The sequence below is a fragment of the Argopecten irradians genome, chromosome 10, assembly GCF_041381155.1.
Source record: "Argopecten irradians isolate NY chromosome 10, Ai_NY, whole genome shotgun sequence".
NCBI lineage: Eukaryota > Metazoa > Mollusca > Bivalvia > Pectinida > Pectinidae > Argopecten > Argopecten irradians.
This window is the reverse complement of record NC_091143.1, coordinates 19,092,433-19,113,061: the sequence shown is the minus strand read 5'-3', so window position 1 is coordinate 19,113,061 and position 20,629 is coordinate 19,092,433. Positions and strand designations below refer to the sequence as shown.

Here is a 20,629-nt window from a genome sequence, read left to right as displayed (position 1 = left end):
ATAAACTTACTGGGAGTGAAACCCTCTCTAGTCCAATGATAAACTTACTGGGAGTGAAACCCTCTCTAGTCCAATGATAAACTTACTGGGAGTGAAACCCTCTCTAGTCCAATGATAAACTTACTGGGAGTGAAACCCTCTCTAGTCCAAAGATAAACTTACTGGGAGTGAAACCCTCTCTAATCCAAAGATAAACTTGCTGGGAGTGAAACCCTCTCTAGTCCAATGATAAACTTACTGGGAGTGAAACCCTCTCTAGTCCAATGATAAACTTACTGGGAGTGAAACCCTCTCTAGTCCAAAGATAAACTTACTGGGAGTGAAACCCTCTCTAGTCCAATGATAAACTTACCAGGAGTGAAACCCTCTCTAGTCCAATGATAAACTTACTGGGAGTGAAACCCTCTCTAGTCCAATGATAAACTTACTGGGAGTGAAACCCTCTCTAGTCCAATGATAAACTTACCAGGAGTGAAACCCTCTCTAGTCCAATGATAAACTTACCAGGAGTGAAACCCTCTCTAGTCCAATGATAAACTTACTTGAGTGAAACCCTCTCTAGTCCAATGATAAACTTACTGGGAGTGAAACCCTCTCTAGTCCAATGATAAACTTACTGGGAGTGAAACCCTCTCTAGTCCAATGATAAACTTACTGGGAGTGAAACCCTCTCTAGTCCAAAGATAAACTTACTGGGAGTGAAACCCTCTCTAGTCCAAAGATAAACTTACCGGGAGTGAAACCCTCTCTAGTCCAAAGATAAACTTACTGGGAGTGAAACCCTCTCTAGTCCAAGATAAACTTACCTGGGTGAAACCTCTCTAGTCCAATGATAAACTTACCGGGAGTGAAACCCTCTCTAGTCCAATGATAAACTTACTGGGAGTGAAACCCTCTCTAGTCCAAAGATAAACTTACTGGGAGTGAAACCCTCTCTAGTCCAATGATAAACTTACTGGGAGTGAAACCCTCTCTAGTCCAAAGATAAACTTACTGGGAGTGAAACCCTCTCTAGTCCAAAGATAAACTTACTGGGAGTGAAACCCTCTCTAGTCCAAAGATAAACTGACTTGGAGTGAAACCCTCTCTAGTCCAAAGATAAACTTACCGGGAGTGAAACCCTCTCTAGTCCAATGATAAACTTGCCGGGAGTGAAACCCTCTCTAGTCCAAAGATAAACTTACTGGGAGTGAAACCCTCTCCAGTCCAAAGATAAACTTACTGGGAGTGAAACCCTCTCTAATCCAATGATAAACTTACCGGGAGTGAAACCCTCTCTAGTCCAGCGTCCTTTTCCATCATACTGTATACCATATTTGTGATAACCTGGGAAAATAATCATATTATAGTCAAAATAGGTAACCATGAAGACAAAATTTCATGGTTGTATTCAATATACAACTACAATAATTGTCTCATTTTTCAGCCTTGTTTCCAGGACAGTAGTGATACATGTTTCTCCCATACTTCAATATCATATCCCAAAGGTTGCTAGTAAGATAACTCTATCTTACACTTAAGACAGCTCGTATACAATAGACAATTATGTGACAACATTGATAAATGTTGCGTAACTGAGGTCTACATTGTCATTGACATCATCAATTTAGACGCATACTGTATATGTCAAGCAACAGGCTTGTAGAATTTATTTTATTTATTACAAGGGGACATAACTCTTTTGACTTTTTGAAATGGGGATGTTTACACAAGTTATAAAGCAAACATTTTGAAAATGGATAACAGTATAGTGAAACATCAAGTTTAAAAAATAACGTCTGATGAAATATTCAGATGGATTATACACAAACACTATACTGACCTCCCCCAATGCCTCGTAGCGTCTCTGATTGTACTCAAGATCATTTTCACGGACTTGGAACTGGTATGCCTCATCTGTCTCTAGGTGTCGTAACTGTCCCTCTGTAACATATAAGATAAGTTTTATTCTGGTTCAGGATTGTAGTAAACAACATTCCTCTTTACCAGACTCAAAATTGCATAATATTATAAACAGCATATGTCTCTTCCAGTATACAGTAATTTTAAGGTTTGATACTTGCTTTGTAGTTATATAAAAGCTCTTTGTTACACCAATGTTTGTCTAGTTCATTTTTAAACTGATTACTGTTGGATGCTGATACAACATATACCGGCAAGTTGTTCCATATAGATACGCATCTGATTGTGAAAAAGTTCTTAACATTGACCGTTTTGGGTATATATTTTTTTAGAATGTCCCCTGGAGCTGTGTCTATTGGAGGCATCCCTCCATAGTGAGACTACACTGCTGCATTTTTGTCATATAGTCTGTTTATTATTTTATATAACTCCATCATGTCGCCCCCAACGCCTCTGTAGTTTCAACTTTTCTAACCGTTGACTATATGCATGACTGGTTCTTCAATCTTGAAGGCAGTTGGATACTCTCCGTTGCACTCCTTTGATAATATCAATACTTTTCAGAAGGTATGGAGCCCATGTAGGGCTGATATACCTAATACACTGTATACCAAAACAGAAAATTCTGTAATCCTCAATATCCACTGGTCATGGAATTCTTCCTGCATGCATACGATATTTTCACTACATACAGACTTATAGAAAAGAAAGCTTAATTTATTGCATGATTATATATATATAATTAAAAAACCACAATGATTATGAGCATAATAATTTTTTTTTTTTTAAACTAAAATATATGTTCTTACCATCATTGAAACCATATCCAAACTCTGCCAGGGTATCAGGGAAATTATAGTCTGAAAGATGTAAGAGTCATCAAAATTAATCAATTATAATTCAATAAAATGAATGCTGATCAACTCTATTTCCTTGTAAAAAAAGTCTGCTAAAATTGATTATTAAAACTGAATTTTTAGACTTTAATACTGCAAGTATCAAAAAGTTATATTAAATTGGTTAAAATGATTAAAGGCCCACTACCTTTCCGAAACGGCTTTTAATTTTTAAAATGGGAATGTAAAACAAGATCGATAATTTTGTAGAGTCTTAAGAATTATTAACTTACCGTTAATACTACATTTATTATCACCTTCTGAACGATTTGATTAAAATAAATAAAATGTTTATTTTCATAACGCGGGTCGTATTATGTTTCCCGCCTTCGTCCTAAATACCGCGCGGTAGATGACTATCACTGCGCCAGACGGCAAATCAGCGAATTGACTCTCCACTGCTTTCATATATTACGCAGGAAATCTTGCATATGTTTGGTGTCGTAACCTTATTTTAGGTCATCGGTATGCATTTTCTGATGTTATAAATGTTTTTTAAGAAACCTTTATATTTTGTTCCGGAAAGGTAATGGGCCTTTAATATACATGCAGTAACAGAGTGTGACAGAGAATTTGAATGACAGATCTATAAGGGCAGACCAAATTGATATCTAAGCCATTTCGGTTAGCACTATCCAGACATTATTTCATCTCTTCCTAGTATTTTCAATCAATGTAAACTGATGGAATGCTCGAATGTTGAAAATACATGTACACATGTAGCATTTGCCTTCAGTCAGTATAAAGCTTTCTCAATATTCAAGGGGTTACTATCACTGTCGTTTCACCCACTCCTGACAAAGTTCTATGTGAATATCATAGCAAAGCTGAAGGCAGCTCAAGTGAAAACAAGAGGCCCAAATGGCCTGTATCTCTCACCTGGTTTATTTAGTAATTATCATAAAAACTCTTACAATTAGAAATAGCAAACTTGTAAAATGGCCCCATCATTTGTACAATTTTGAATTCCCACTCCATAAGGATGCTATCATTGCAATATGTATGTTATCCAATGCTTAGATTCAGAGAAGAAGTAATTTTATATGGAAATAGCCAAATTGACCCTTTTGGTCCCGCCCCTCAAACCCCCTGGGGGTAAGCCCAACCATTTTGTACAATGTTGAATCCCCACCCATAAGGATGTTACCAATGTAATATTATTGCTATCCAATATTTAAATTCAGAGAAGTCATTTATATGGAAATAGCCAAATTGACCCTTTTGGCCCCAGCATTTCCCACAATTTGTACAACCCATAGGAATATTTATCGTTTAATTCCGACCAGCGGTTATGAATAAGAAGTCGATTGTTGACAGATGGAAGGATGACAGACGCCGCGTTGTTGCATAAGCTCACCTTGCATGGTCCTTTGGACCAGATGAGCTAATAAAACCAAAATTCACTGTTTTTTTTATATAATTTGGTGGTTAATAGAAACCACAAAACAAGGAGCGTGTCCAAACAGAGAATCAATAGATGCTTATATATATATATAGACTTATGTTTTCAGAGAACATATTATTTGCTATATTTCTCACAACACTGACATGGTCATAGGAATTGATCCCTGAAAAGATCAGAAATGGGGTAATTATGCTAAATATAATGGTATTTTTTTCTTTTTAATTTTTCTCATTTTAATGAATGTTCCCTCAACTGCTTACCATCTGTAAATCTATAAATATCAGGCTGTTTTAATGATCCTAAGGTTTTTTTCTCTCCAGATTACTCAAATCATAAGCAATAAACTTGGGGAGTAATTTATTGATGATTACGTTTTCTTCTTTTTAGTTGTTTTTGTTTATTTTTTTTATGATTTTATATTTGAAAAGAGCCTTGAAGACGCTAACATTATCAACATCAAAGATATAAAGCTTATATATTTCTTAAAGACAAAATTGTCATGCCACCATAAGAAATCCTGTACATGAGAATAGGTTACTGACTGCCTATATAGATATACACACCTTCCTTATACACCCCACTCCCCATTGTTCTCCCTCTACCTATTGCGTGAGTACTTTTCAGTACCTGGGTTCTAGGCCCACTTGGACTTACCAATAGCTCTATATATACTTGTGAGTACTTTTCTGTGTTAGTCTGCCATTACCCATCGTAAGAAGCACAAGGATTTTTGTTATGGGAAAAGATAATATGACTGTATGACCCAACTGTTTCCTTATGAAGCTCTGTTCAATGATTGGAAGTGTAAAAGGATCCGGGAGGTAGGTAAGCAAATATGCAAAAAATTGTCAGAAATTTAATTACCACCACCCCACCCTCATTGTCTCCATCCTACCTCCTTCAGTCTATAAAACTTCACCCACCACCTCCGGCATACCAACTGCCCAACTCTCCTTCCCCTGCATCAACATCCCCCTCAGTCATTCTATAGCTATAAGTATTATACAACTTCCTGACCATAATGGGGTAGGGTAGAGGCGGTGACATGGAGTTTTGTTTCAATTCATGTTGACAGTCTTAAAAAACTTCATTAATTTCCAATTGTCATTTGCTGATATATTCCTGAAATATTAAAACATTTCCTTACAATACTTTTAAGTTGCTTTTCATCTGTCATGTGATGTTTTTATCAAATTAACATTAATTAATGAAGCTTTTTTTACTGAAAGTAGGGAGGGGTGGGGAGGATATAATCATTATCGATTGATTGAGTTAATAGACAAATTTAGCTATTGCAATACTAAAATTGCAATTCTTATTGGCCATAAAATCCTGATTGGCCATCAAAGGGGTATTAAACCTTATTCATGGCCACATAACCCAAATTGGCCAGCTTAGACTGCAATTGCAATAGAATTGCATTCAGAATTCTACTAAATTCCAGTCTATGAATTGGACGTCATGTCGTACATCTGGTGCAATGTTCATTTAGAGTTACTTCCCTTAACTGTGTCAGTGACAATTCATCATCAAACACACTGACAATTGCGATAAAGAACAATGTCTGTTTTTGTTTTTGAATGAATATAGCATGGGGGAAAAAGTGACTTTTAATTGATAGTTTGTTTTCGTATCAAACCTCTTCGAGTACTTCATTTTAGTCCAGTCAAGTCTGTTTCCGGTAATCCTGACTGGCATTAGTTCAATGGTAGGATTTATCAATACAATACTTTTTCTATTTCGGGGAAACACTAATTGGGATAGTTTAACTAATGCAGACTGCTATTGCAGTAGTATTGCATTCTGAATTCTACTTGATTCAGACCATGAATTGGACTTCATATCGTACATCTGGAAGAATTTTGGTTTAGAGTTACTTCCCTTTGCTAGTGTCAGTGACAATGAGACTAATTCACATACCACGTGTTACCCGTACACGTTCCATATGATACACCTTAACATTTGTGCAGGACTAGTATCTCTAGTGGTAATTGAACGTGATCTTCTGTTGAAATAACGTCAGCGTGGGATATCATCTTTTGACGTCATTCCATCACCACTAGAAACATAAGTCCCCCACAAACGTTATCAGGTATATATGATCAGGTGGTATGTGAATGTTTGTCCCATTCATGATAAAACAAACTGACATTGAGAACAATGTCAGTATTTGTTTTTGATTGAATAGCATGGGGAAAAAAGTGACTTTTGATAACAACTGTTAGTCTGTTACCGCATCAAACCTCTGAAAGTATTTCATGCAGACTGCAATTGCAATAGTATTGTAATGGTATTGCATTCTGAATTCTACTTGATTCAGACCATGAATAGACTTCATATCGTTCATCTGGAGCAATTTTGGTTTAGAGTTGCTTCCCTTTGCTAGTGTCAGTGACAATGAGACTAATTCACATACCACGTGTTACCCGTTCACGCTCCATATGATACACGCTAACATTTGTGCGGGACTACTAGTGTCTCTAGTAGTAATTGAACATAATCTTCCGCATAAATAACGTCAACGTGGGATATCATCTTTTGACGTCATTCCATCACCACTAGAAACATAAGTCCCCCACAAACGTTATCAGGTATCAGGTGGTATGTGAATATTAGTCCCATTCATGATAAAACAAACTGACATTGAGAACAATGTCAGTATTTGTTTTTGATTGAATAGCATGGGGGAAAAAGTGACTTTTGATAACAACTGTTAGTCTGTTACCGCATCAAACCTCTGAAAGTATTTCATGCAGACTGCAATTGCAATAGTATTGTTATGGTATTGCATTCTGAATTCTACTTGATTCAGACCATGAATTAGACTTCATATCGTTCATCTGGAGCAATTTTGGTTTAGAGTTGCTTCCCTTTGCTAGTTTCAGTGACAATGAGACATATCACATACCACGTGTTACCCATTCACGCTCCATATGATACACGCTAACAATTGTGCAGGACTAGTGTCTCTAGTAGTAATTGAACGTAATCTTCCGCTGAAATAACGTCAGCGTGGGATATCATCTTTTGACGTCATTCCATCACCACTAGAAAAATAAGTCCCCCACAAACGTTATCGAGTATATATCAGGTGGTATGTGAATGTTTGTCCCATTCATGATTAAACACACTGACATTGAGAACAATGTCAGTATTTGTTTTTGATTGAATAGCATGAGGGAAAAAGTGACTTTTGATAACAACTGTTAGTCTGTTACCGCATCAAACCTCTGAAAGTATTTCATGCAGACTGCAATTGCAATAGTATTGTAATATTATTGCATTCTGAATTCTTTTCAATTCAGGATATAATAATTATCGATTGATTGAGTTAATAGACAAATTTAGCTATTGCAATACTAAAATTGCTATTCTTATTGGTCATAAAATCCTGATTAGCCATCAAAGGGGTACTAAACCTTATTCATGGCCACATAATCCAAATTGGCCAGCTTAGACTACAATTGCAATAGTATTGCATTCAGAATTCTACTAAATTCCAGTCTATGAATTGGACGTCATGTCGTACATCTGGTGCAATGTTCATTTAGAGTTACTTCCCTTAACTGTGTCAGTGACAATTCATCATCAAACACACTAAAATTGCGATAAAGAACAATGTCGGTGTTTGTTTTTGAATGAATGTAGCATGGGGGAAAAAGTGACTTTTAATTGATAGTTTGTTTTCGTATCAAACCTCCTCGAGTACTTCATTTTAGTCCAGTCAAGTCTGTTTCCGGTAATCCTGACTGGCATTAGTTCAATGGTAGGATTTACCAATGCAATACTTTTTCTATTTCGGGGAAACACTAATTGGGATAGTTTAACTAATGCAGACTGCTATTGCAGTAGTATTGCATTCTGAATTCTACTTGATTCAGACCATGAATTGGACTTCATATCGTACATCTGGAAGAATTTTGGTTTAGAGTTACTTCCCTTTGCTAGTGTCAGTGACAATGAGACTAATTCACATACCACGTGTTACCCGTACACGTTCCATATGATACACCTTAACATTTGTGCAGGACTAGTATCTCTAGTGGTAATTGAACGTGATCTTCTGTTGAAATAACGTCAGCGTGGGATATCATCTTTTGACGTCATTCCATCACCACTAGAAACATAAGTCCCCCACAAACGTTATCAGGTATATATGATCAGGTGGTATGTGAATGTTTGTCCCATTCATGATAAAACAAACTGACATTGAGAACAATGTCAGTATTTGTTTTTGATTGAATAGCATGGGGAAAAAAGTGACTTTTGATAACAACTGTTAGTCTGTTACCGCATCAAACCTCTGAAAGTATTTCATGCAGACTGCAATTGCAATAGTATTGTAATGGTATTGCATTCTGAATTCTACTTGATTCAGACCATGAATAGACTTCATATCGTTCATCTGGAGCAATTTTGGTTTAGAGTTGCTTCCCTTTGCTAGTGTCAGTGACAATGAGACTAATTCACATACCACGTGTTACCCGTTCACGCTCCATATGATACACGCTAACATTTGTGCGGGACTAGTGTCTCTAGTAGTAATTGAACATAATCTTCCGCATAAATAACGTCAACGTGGGATATCATCTTTTGACGTCATTCCATCACCACTAGAAACATAAGTCCCCCACAAACGTTATCAGGTATCAGGTGGTATGTGAATATTAGTCCCATTCATGATAAAACAAACTGACATTGAGAACAATGTCAGTATTTGTTTTTGATTGAATAGCATGGGGGAAAAAGTGACTTTTGATAACAACTGTTAGTCTGTTACCGCATCAAACCTCTGAAAGTATTTCATGCAGACTGCAATTGCAATAGTATTGTAATGGTATTGCATTCTGAATTCTACTTGATTCAGACCATGAATGAGACTTCATATCGTTCATCTGGAGCAATTTTGGTTTAGAGTTGCTTCCCTTTGCTAGTGTCAGTGACAATGAGACATATCACATACCACGTGTTACCCATTCACGCTCCATATGATACACGCTAACAATTGTGCAGGACTAGTGTCTCTAGTAGTAATTGAACGTAATCTTCCGCTGAAATAACGTCAGCGTGGGATATCATCTTTTGACGTCATTCCATCACCACTAGAAACATAAGTCCCCCACAAACGTTATCGGGTATATATCAGGTGGTATGTGAATGTTTGTCCCATTCATGATTAAACACACTGACATTGAGAACAATGTCAGTATTTGTTTTTGATTGAATAGCATGAGGGAAAAAGTGACTTTTGATAACAACTGTTAGTCTGTTACCGCATCAAACCTCTGAAAGTATTTCATGCAGACTGCAATTGCAATAGTATTGTAATATTATTGCATTCTGAATTCTTTTCAATTCAGGATATAATAATAATCGATTGATTGAGTTAATAGACAAATTTAGCTATTGCAATACTAAAATTGCTATTCTTATTGGTCATAAAATCCTGATTAGCCATCAAAGGGGTACTAAACCTTATTCATGGCCACATAATCCAAATTGGCCAGCTTAGACTACAATTGCAATAGTATTGCATTCAGAATTCTACTAAATTCCAGTCTATGAATTGGACGTCATGTCATACATCTGGTGCAATGTTCATTTAGAGTTACTTCCCTTAACTGTGTCAGTGACAATTCATCATCAAACACACTAAAATTGCGATAAAGAACAATGTCGGTGTTTGTTTTTGAATGAATGTAGCATGGGGGAAAAAGTGACTTAATTGATAGTTTGTTTTCGTATCAAACCTCCTCGAGTACTTCATTTTAGTCCAGTCAAGTCTGTTTCCGGTAATCCTGACTGGCATTAGTTCAATGGTAGGATTTACCAATGCAATACTTTTTCTATTTCGGGGGAAACACTAATTGGGATAGTTTAACTAATGCAGACTGCTATTGCAGTAGTATTGCATTCTGAATTCTACTTGATTCAGACCATGAATTGGATTTCATATCGTACATCTGGAAGAATTTTGGTTTAGAGTTACTTCCCTTTGCTAGTGTCAGTGACAATGAGACTAATTCACATACCACGTGTTACCCGTACACGTTCCATATGATACACCTTAACATTTGTGCAGGACTAGTATCTCTAGTGGTAATTGAACGTGATCTTCTGTTGAAATAACGTCAGCGTGGGATATCATCTTTTGACGTCATTCCATCACCACTAGAAACATAAGTCCCCCACAAACGTTATCAGGTATATATCAGGTGGTATGTGAATATTAGTCCCATTCATGATAAAACAAACTGACATTGAGAACAATGTCAGTATTTGTTTTTGATTGAATAGCATGGGGAAAAAAGTGACTTTTGATAACAACTGTTAGTCTGTTACCGCATCAAACCTCTGAAAGTATTTCATGCAGACTGCAATTGCAATAGTATTGTAATGGTATTGCATTCTGAATTCTACTTGATTCAGACCATGAATTAGACTTCATATCGTTCATCTGGAGCAATTTTGGTTTAGAGTTGCTTCCCTTTGCTAGTGTCAGTGACAATGAGACTAATTCACATACCACGTGTTACCCGTTCATGTTCCATATGATACACATTAACATTTGTGCTGGACTAGTATCTCTATTGGTAATTGAACATAATCTTCTGCTGAAATAATGTCAGCGTGGGATATCATATTTTGACGTCATTCCATCACCACTAGAAACATAAGTCCCCCACAAACATTATCAGGTATCAGGTGGTATGTGAATATTTGTCCCATTCATGATAAAACAAACTGACATTGAGAACAATGTCAGTATTTGCTTTTGATTGAATAGCATGGGGGAAAAAGTGACTTTTGATAACAACTGTTAGTCTGTTACCGTATCAAACCTCTGAAAGTATTTCATGCAGACTGCAATTGCAATAGTATTGTAATGGTATTGCATTCTGAATTCTACTTGATTCAGACCATGAATTAGACTTCATATCGTTCATCTGGAGCAATTTTGGTTTAGAGTTGCTTCCCTTTGCTAGTGTCAGTGACAATGAGACTAATTCACATACCACGTGTTACCCGTTCATGCTCCATATGATACACGCTAACATTTGTTCGGGACTAGTGTCTCTAGCAGTAATTGAACGTAATCTTCCGCTGAAATAACGTCAGCGTGGGATATCATCTTTTGACGTCATTCCATCACCACTAGAAACATAAGTCCCCCACAAACGTTATCAGGTATCAGGTGTATGTGAATATTAGTCCCATTCATGATAAAACAAACTGACATTGACAACAATGTCAGTATATGCTTTTGATTGAATAGCATGGGGGGAAAAAGTGACTTTTGATAACAACTGTTAGTCTGTTATCGCATCAAACCTCTGAAAGTATTTCATGCAGACTGCAATTGCAATAGTATTGTAATATTATTGCATTCTGAATTCTTTTCAATTCAGGATATAATATTTATCGATTGATTGAGTTAATAGACAAATTTAGCTATTGCAATACTAAAATTGCAATTCTTATTGGACATAAAATCCTGATTAGCCATCAAAGGGATATTAAACCTTATTCATGGCCACATAATCCAAATTAGCCAGCTTAGACTACAATTGCAATAGTATTGCATTCAGAATTCTACTAAATTCCAGTCTATGAATTGGACGTCATGTCGTACATCTGGTGCAATGTTCATTTAGAGTTACTTCCCTTAGCTGTGTCAGTGACAATTCATCATCAAACACACTAAAATTGCGATTAAGAACAATGTAGGTGTTTGTTTTTGAATGAATATAGCATGGGGGAAAAAGTGACTTTTAATTGATAGTTTGTTTTCGTATCAAACCTCTTCGAGTACTTCATTTTAGTCCAGTCAAGTCTGTTTCTGGTAATCCTGACTGGCATTCAATGGTAGGATTTACTAATGCAATACTATTTCTATTGGAGAAACACTAATTGAGATAGTTTAACTAATGCAGACTGCTATTGCAGTTGTATTGCATTCTGAATTCTACTTGATTCAGACCATGAATTGGACTTCATATCGTACATCTGGAAGAATTTTGGTTTATAGTTACTTCCCTTTGCTAGTGTCAGTGACAATGAGACATATCACATACCATGTGATACCCATTCACGTTCCATATGATACACGTTAACATTTGTGCGGGACTAGTATCTCTAGTGGTAATTGAACGTAATCTTCCGCTGAAATAATGTCAGAGTGAGATATATCATCTTTTGATGTCATTCCATCACCACTAGAAACATAAGTCCCCCACAAACGTTATCAGGTATATATCAGGTGGTATGTGAATATTAGTCCCATTCATGATAAAACAAACTGACATTGAGAACAATGTCAGTATTTGTTTTTGATTGAATAGCATGGGGGAAAAAGTGACTTTTGATAACAACTGTTAGTCTGTTACCGCATCAAACCTCTGAAAGTATTTCATGCAGATTGCAATTGCAATAGTATTGTAATGGTATTGCATTCTGAATTCTATTCAATTCCAGTGTAAGAATCGGCTGCCATGTTGTAGTTAGTTTAGAGTTCTTCAACGACCACTTATCTTATAGAAGTGTTTATAATTTTCTTGGTATTTGATAGAATGAGATTCTCTACTAAAACTTTGTATGCAGACTTACATTGGCAAGATCTTGGATATATTCGAAATTCAGACTTACAATAACTTATTGCCCTTAGCAATTATAATTGTTATTAGAACTTGTGGACTAAAGTAAATATTTTCTGAACTTTATGAAATTTTGTATTTTGAGTTATTGCCCTCTGCAATAATAACCACTATTGCGCTAATTGTGCTTCGATTGCAATTTGAGTACTATCCCATGCTTAGTTTCAGAGAAACCTTCATGTGGAAAAAGCCAAATTAACCCCTTTTGGCCCTGCCACTCAGGCCTCCAGGGGGTCAGCACGACCATTTGTACAATTTTCAGTCAGTACCAGTCAAATTTGTTAAAATCTGACCAGCGGTTATGGAGAAGGAGTCGATTGTTGATGGACGGACGACAGACAAGGGACGTCATGGTATCGCATAATCTCACCTTGGTCCTACGGACCAGGTGAGCTAAAAATGACCAATCAAAGGTCTGAGGGGATTATTTTTGAAGACTACAGAGAGTGATGACCAACTTCAGAGACCATACAGTGTACATTTATTTTGATGTGCTTCAAAGGAACAATTCAAACTACCTGTTGTCCACACAGTGTACATTGATCCTTCAGATTTACTATGGCATAGTCCAAAAGTGGAAACAAGAGGCCAAGAGGGCCTGTATTGCTCAACTGGATTTTTTTAAGTACTTATCACAAAGACTCTTACAATTAGAAAAATTAGCAAAACTGACCCCATAATTTGTTCAATTTTGAATACTAACCAAATAATGTTGCTATAGATACCATATGAATATGCTATTCAATACTTAGTTTCAGAAAGGAAGTAATTTATATGAAAATAGTAGCCTAATTGACCCTTTTAACCCCAATCCCTCTGGCCCCCGGGTAGTAAGCCCCATCATTTGTACATTTTGGAATCCCCACCCTATAAGAATGCTACCATTGCATTATCAGTGCTCTCCCATGCTTAGTTGCAAAGAAGAAGTTATTTATATGGAAATATAGCCAAATTGGCCCCATTTGACCCCGTCCCTCAGGCCCCAGCAATTTTCAGTCAGTCAACCATAGGGATGCTAAAAGTCAAATTTTATTGAATTCCGACCAGCAGTTATGGAGAAGAAGTCGATTGTTGATGGACAGACGAGCTAATAATGAGTGATATAACCCCTAGGATACAGAGGATGTTGCTATGTGACCATGAGGACAATGGATAACTGGTTGAAGTTTTCCTGTTGGATGTCTAAGGATTTTGCTTCAGTGAAGTAACTTATAATAGGGCTTTAAACATGGAATTAGTTATGGAAGAAAAAGAAAATACACTAACCTTTACCTTTCTTTGTCGACATGCCCTGAAAATAAGAACAAAAATTTAAAACAAAATTTAGTATTTTAATCTTCAGTCATCATACAATTCCTTAATAAAGATATAACTATACAGCTCAACCTCATTTATCTGTGTTTAGTATATGACATTTAAATCCTTACAAGACCCTGCTATCGTCGTTTGTGTCCAGGAAACAAAGGACAAAGCAGAGTGCCATTAATTTAGTTTCCAACAAAGATGGAAGGTAAGGAAGGTATTATTACTTGAATGTAGCAAAGTTTCCCTGTAAATGTTACCTGACTTTTTTAAAGTCTGAAACTGATAACATGCAATACTTTTTCAATGCTAATACTTTTTTTTTTTTTTACATTCTGCATAAATGTAAATTAACGATATTCACTACTTTGAATTAATTATGAAAGAAATATACTGTAAATAAGTTTACAAAAACATGTTTACTATATTACAAACATACTTAGCTATAATATTAATGATTTTCCACAGCCTACACCTGACTCAGAAAGACCATTTAACATCAAACTAAAAGATTTGCAAAGAGCAGTACTCGACATGTATTTAATACATAAATTATACAAATAAAGTTTTAACGAGAAAAATGAAGGATGACAGAAATATGAAAGCTGGTGATTAAATAGCATGCAATTATTTTATTTAGGCTTTTCCAGCATAAAATTTCAACGTGCTGAATTTCTGATTTTTAATGTTTTCCCCCTTTTATTAGGAAAACAGTATGGGTATTAACGTTAGGCCAAACACAAAATATTCTTGTTTCTGATAAAACCTTGCGAAATGGCTTTTAATTTTTTAAATAGGAATGTAAAACGAGATCAATAATTTTGTAGAGTCGCAGAAGTTATTAACTATACGTCTACTAGCAAACTTATCATCACCTTCAGAACTGTTTAATTAGCATAAATAAAATGTTAATTTTCATAACACGGGTCGTTTTATGTTTCCGCGGTCGTCCTAAATGCCGCGCAGTAGTTGACTATCACTGCGCCAGACGACAAAGCAGCGAAATGAATCTCCACTGTTATCGTACATAAGACAGGAAATCTTGCATATTTTTGGTGTTGTAACCTCATCTTAAGCCATCGATATATATTTTCTTTTGTTATTAATGTTTTTTAGAAACCTTTTCTATTTTGCTCCGGAAAAGTAGTGGGCCTTTAAAAATGAAGGTTCAGTAGGGATTTCATTTTTGAAATATTTTTTCTCTTCATCCCAGTTTCTTGCAGTGAAAAACTGAAATAGACTTATATAAACCATGGATTGGTTTCCCAGGGGATTATTGGTGTCTCAAATTTAAAGAATTAATTTGTACAGAAGTTTCTAATTTTGTGCAAAACCAAACGAAATTTAGGTTATTAATTGTTTGCTTGAGGACAAAACTTATAAAATGTTTTTGAGTAGGCACTGATTTTATAGGGTCGGTCAGGTTACCGGATAAACGTTTTTTTGTATGGCCTTATATGTAGCAAATATCTAGGTTTTGACTCAACTACAACTGCTTCCTTCAGTGTTTGCCAGGGTCATTTTAGGACATGTCAGATTTTAGATGTGGAAGAAAGCCTGAGTACACATCGGAAAACCACCAACTAACTTATGGTCAGTACCTAGCTAGCAGCTACCCTACACAGGACACAAATCCAGTCACCGAGGGTTAGTAGCAATATAAGAATGGTTTGTACACAGCATTATCACTCAGCCACCACAATAATATCATCCAATTTACATATTGATCACCCTAGTTTTTACCCGACTTTATATATATACTCAGGAGAACTTTGGCATGCACTTAATTGTTGACTTCATAAACACTGGTGCGCAGAACCCAAATATTCTTTTGAAGAAAGTCTTTGTCACCAGAAGCTGTGATAAGTTTAAGATTGCTGTTTAGATGAAAAAAAAAACAGTTGTTTGATTCATGCTATATCAGTCATCAGTCAAAATGTTTTTCCCTAGGTGTTGGGACCAACCCAATGAACTGTTTCTGGAGGGAAACAGATTTTAGGGCTGGCTCCAACACTATAGCAGGGAAACAACTGCAGGTATACTATATGTTTCAAGAAGTTATGTCCGAGCCAAAAAACCATTTAGTAACACTATGAACTTGTGGATAATTTCACACTATCTAGAGGAGACAAACTAAACATGATGGTAGGATCATAGTGTGATGTACATACATGTATATTAAAGCAAAGTAAATCCAATGAGGAGTGTTATTATAAATATAACTTCAAGCTTCAGAAGCACCGTGAGTTTTAGAACCTTCACCATATGTGATATATGTATAGAAAGCAAGCATTTACTGTCGACACAGGATTACTTCAAAAGGCACAGGTGTAGTACTAACCAGACGGACATAGTTACTTTGATCACTACAGGCACAAATTAAATGTGATAACAGTATGCACGTGGCGATTGGTCGAGTCTGACTTCATAAGCCCCGCCCCATAAACAACACTGATAGTCGTGATCACCGAGATGTGACAGCGTAGTGACATGGCCTCTCAGTTTCGGTGTACAACAAACAACTCAATATTTTTATCAACTTCACATATATACTGTATGGTAATGTCACGGTTAATTTGAACTGACAGATAGTTCAAACACAATTTTTTATCAGGAAAAAAACAATAATTCTTTAGTTAGTGACAGTTTGAACACGTCAAATGATCGAAGTAAAGGTAACACTGGGTATTCAGCTCCAGCCAAAACAATCCACTTGTTGGCAATATCTTAACGATGTAAACGTAAACAATGCATACTTTTCATCAGTTTTAATATATCAACATAGTCTATGGATCTAATTTAGACGTAGACAATCTGCGATCGGGGGTAAGACAATTGCAATCTGACAGTTTGATTGTGACCTAATTTTAAGAACATTTTCAGTAGCAGTTTTGTAAATGCAACCGACTTTATTCATAATTAAAAAATATGTTTAGTTACGAAATATATCAAAGGACTAGCCTAATAGTTAACTAGATTTTCTGTGGTTTACTGCCAGTAAATAATTACGGACGTCGATATAGATTCTAGGTCTCGATCATGAACGGTGCTGTTTTGGGGCCTTGACTACACACATGGCTTCTGTTACACAATTAACATTACATAGATTTCTGATTAAATTTACAAATAAATGTTCACGTTAACGGAGAATTCATCTTTTAGGTAAATCATCAAAATGTGTGTTTTTTCTAGAAATTTTCTTCTTGACGTCGATATGTCAGATATGTATCGGTACTGAAACTGATTTTTATCGATTTCAACCCAGATAGTTTGAACACATGTTTTTTCTGAAGCTTAAATATTTTTGGGGAAATGGGCATGTTTATAGAAATGCGTCGACCAATAAAAACAAGCGCTGCATTACCAGAATAAATTAACCGCACTCGTGTGTATAGATGCACAGGTAACACTTATCGAGGAAGTAATGCAGCTGTGCCTTTCGAAGTAATCCCGCATCGACAGTAATAGGTGATCAAATCTGTGAGTAATGAGAAGTACCTTAAGGAGGTTGCCCATGGAAACACAGCTCTAAACAAAATGGTGTAGACTTTCAATTAACACAGAGCATTGACAGAGTAAACTCTGGAACTAAATATCAACAAAATCATAAAATTAGCATCTTCAAGATCATAAAATATCAACAAAATCATAAAGTTAGCATCTTCAAGATCTTAAAATATCAACAAAAAGTGAATAAAAAGCATGCTTGATAAACAAATTCAACATGCCCTTAGCATAATTATATACAGTTGATGTTTTGAGAAATACAATTGTATCAAAACTTGGTGTCCGTTGTGTATTAGTTTATGAATGATGTTTGAAGTCAGTATGATCAATTAACTATTTCTTACTCCATTTATGAATTAGATAATAACCTAAACTACAATATTGAACCTGCACAAACAACACAGTACATGACAACAGACATCGCGAAATTTGCCGGTCCAACGGACATGTCCGCCAAAATTTGACTGGGACCTCCTATTGTAAAATCCGGTCAATTATTGAGTACCGGAAGTCGGTAGAAATGGTGTCTCTGAAGTATTACACAGGTGCCGAACCTGGCAAAAATGTAAACTGCATAAGATAATCATGAAAACATATACAGCTGCCTGGATTCTAATAGCAGGAAGTTATGTTTACTTGAAAATTCACATTAATGTTCGGTCCGGCGAAATCTTGTTCAGTCTTGCTTACTCACAGGCCTTGCCGGTCCGAATATCCGGCCATTTTTTTCAACTTTCGCGATGTCTGGACAAGATTTTCTAATTTCTCATATATTTCAAATCAATCTGTACATATATATATAAATATATACCTAGTAGTTAATTCATATATATCATTATAAACTTATAGCTAAATATGATATATGGTCTAGATCTGACACTGGAGACTGTCCATTTGATTGACTAAATAAAACAATTTATAGGGTACAGCCTTGTATATTAATTTTGGTTCTCGTTTTGACTAATATACATGTTTCGTCCTCCTGATCACCTTGTCCTTAATCCTCAAACTCCACCACACCTTCTTTATTGATGTAATCAGGTGACTAGTGTCTGCAAATAAGACCTCTCCACCATGTCCACTTTTGACTTTCACCTCTTCATTGGGTGGGGGTTCTTATTTATCGGATTTAAATCACTTTCTTAGGCAATTTTTTTTAAAAACTTATTTTGAGAAATCACGTGGTCAGAACAGACTGTAGGACTGGATGGACAAATGGCATAAGTTCCCCAAGAAAGTGTTAAATAATCATATTAAAACAGAAGGAGGAATCTATTGACCTCTAACAGATAGTCCGGTCACATCTATAGTCCACATACTTAGGGGATATCTATAAAAAACAACCTTATCTCGAGTTAACACATTGAGGCTATCTGTAAGAAAACATTACATTCCACCAACACTTTCATACACTGAATGAATGTTCAGTAACTCAAAGTAAATTATATATATTATGTTGTATAGCAGACAGCCTATGTCTATGGAGTATGATCAACATTTGTTAGCTAGAACAAGTCTTGGTGTTTATATTGGAAAGACAAACTGCAGGTACACCATGGATAGTCTACAGCTAGTAGCTTTTGTGTAAATACAAGTACTGCATGCTCAAGATGTTGTTTGTTTGTTTGGTTTTTTTTTTTTTTTTTTTTTTTTTTTGCTGTCCTGGTATGTCCAGCAGAAATGGGAAGTCTATATATTGTACAAGTTTGTTAATGGCCTCATTGACATCTGACCAGAACAGCACATTTTTATCTTCAAGCTACAACATCAGGCAGGACCAGGGGACATGTATACACAACTATATAGATTTACCGACCAGAACATCTAGGACACAGCTAGCTGGGATAAAAATGAGTAATCAACTGCAGTGAAGACATAGTGATCGCCCTGTCATCTGATACCTTGCACCATGTATAAGATCTGCAAACTTTAAGCCAAAAATTGAAAATGATACTCTAGCTTCCTTACACACATGTAATCAGCAGTTTAGTTTCCATGGTTTTGTAGGTTATTGATTGAACTTAATTACCATCATATATAGCTTTTAGAGGTTTAAAGAACTATCCAAGTTTACAGTTTAAATCATGTCAATGCTGCGCCCTTAGTAGGGATGCAAGGGTACCAGCTAAGCTTCAACTTGCTGATGAAGAGCGAAGTAACTGTTACACTGATACAGTGAAAGACTTACCTGTAATTGTTTCTTTATAAAATAGATATTATAAAATGCTAGTAACACACAGACCTGTATAACAAATAGTACTCACCACACTTTGAGCCTTGACAATAAGTAAACACGCTGTAAAAGCACTAAAATGCAATTTAGACAGCCTACTGATGCAAAACATGGAATTTCCAATAGCTATTTCTAGTGCCGCCTCGTTTTCGAAAACAGGGGACTCCCCTTTTCCGGCAAAGGCAATTTTCTACTTGTGTAAATTTGGTCCGTTCAGAGGCATTTCCGGTTATTTTCATTAGGAAACGTTGAAGACTAAGTCCAAGGCTATCTTATCGATTTGTTTTCCATTGCATTAATAAAAGACAGGACATGTTGTAGGTAAACATTATTGAGGTTAGTTTTAAAACATGAAAAAAAACTAAAGTCTTATTCGGAAGTAAGATGTGAAAAAATTAAAACATTATTGAGGTTAGTTTTAAAACATGAAAAAAAACTAAAGTCTTATTCGGAAGTAAGATGTGAAAAAATGATGTCCGCTGAAAGTGATTATTAAACTTGGCTGAGCTCTCAAGGCATTTAACTTCGATACTAACTTTAAAGGAAATCATATATCAGTTTACAGGAAATGGCAAAAAATGACGTTTTTAGTTCATCAAAGGGCCATACTCAACTACTCGACTCCGCGGCAATCGAACTTGACCAAGCCCTTGGCTTAAGACATTTGACCTTGTAACCAAGTTTGAAGAAAATTGGTTAATATTTATTAGAGTTATTGCAGGAAAATGGC

General features: G+C 35.9%; 1 protein-coding gene across 1 annotated transcript; it reads right to left on the bottom strand.

The window, feature by feature from the left end:
• Window positions 1-1,203: 1,203 nt before the first annotated feature.
• Window positions 1,204-20,055, bottom strand: LOC138333336 (cotranscriptional regulator ARB2A-like). The gene is made up of 6 exons (XM_069281648.1): window positions 19,931-20,055; window positions 17,658-17,687; window positions 14,124-14,148; window positions 2,712-2,762; window positions 1,823-1,923; window positions 1,204-1,326 (listed from the first exon to the last, which is right to left on the bottom strand). The coding sequence occupies exons 1-6, from the start codon at window positions 20,009-20,011 to the stop codon at window positions 1,240-1,242; spliced, it is 375 nt and encodes a 124-aa protein (XP_069137749.1). The 5' UTR covers window positions 20,012-20,055; the 3' UTR covers window positions 1,204-1,239.
• Window positions 20,056-20,629: the final 574 nt, after the last annotated feature.

Bases quoted from the DNA above. Each gene is read 5' to 3' on its own strand.
- LOC138333336 (XM_069281648.1), bottom strand. From the start codon at position 20,011: ATGTTTTGCATCAGTAGGCTGTCTAAATTGCATTTTAGTGCTTTTACA. The intron at 14,149-17,657 runs GTACTTCTCATT...TCTTATTTTCAG, and splicing joins CCATGGGCAACCTCCTTAAG to GGCATGTCGACAAAGAAAGG. The intron at 2,763-14,123 runs GTTAGTGTATTT...TACATCTTTCAG, and splicing joins GTCGACAAAGAAAGGTAAAG to ACTATAATTTCCCTGATACC.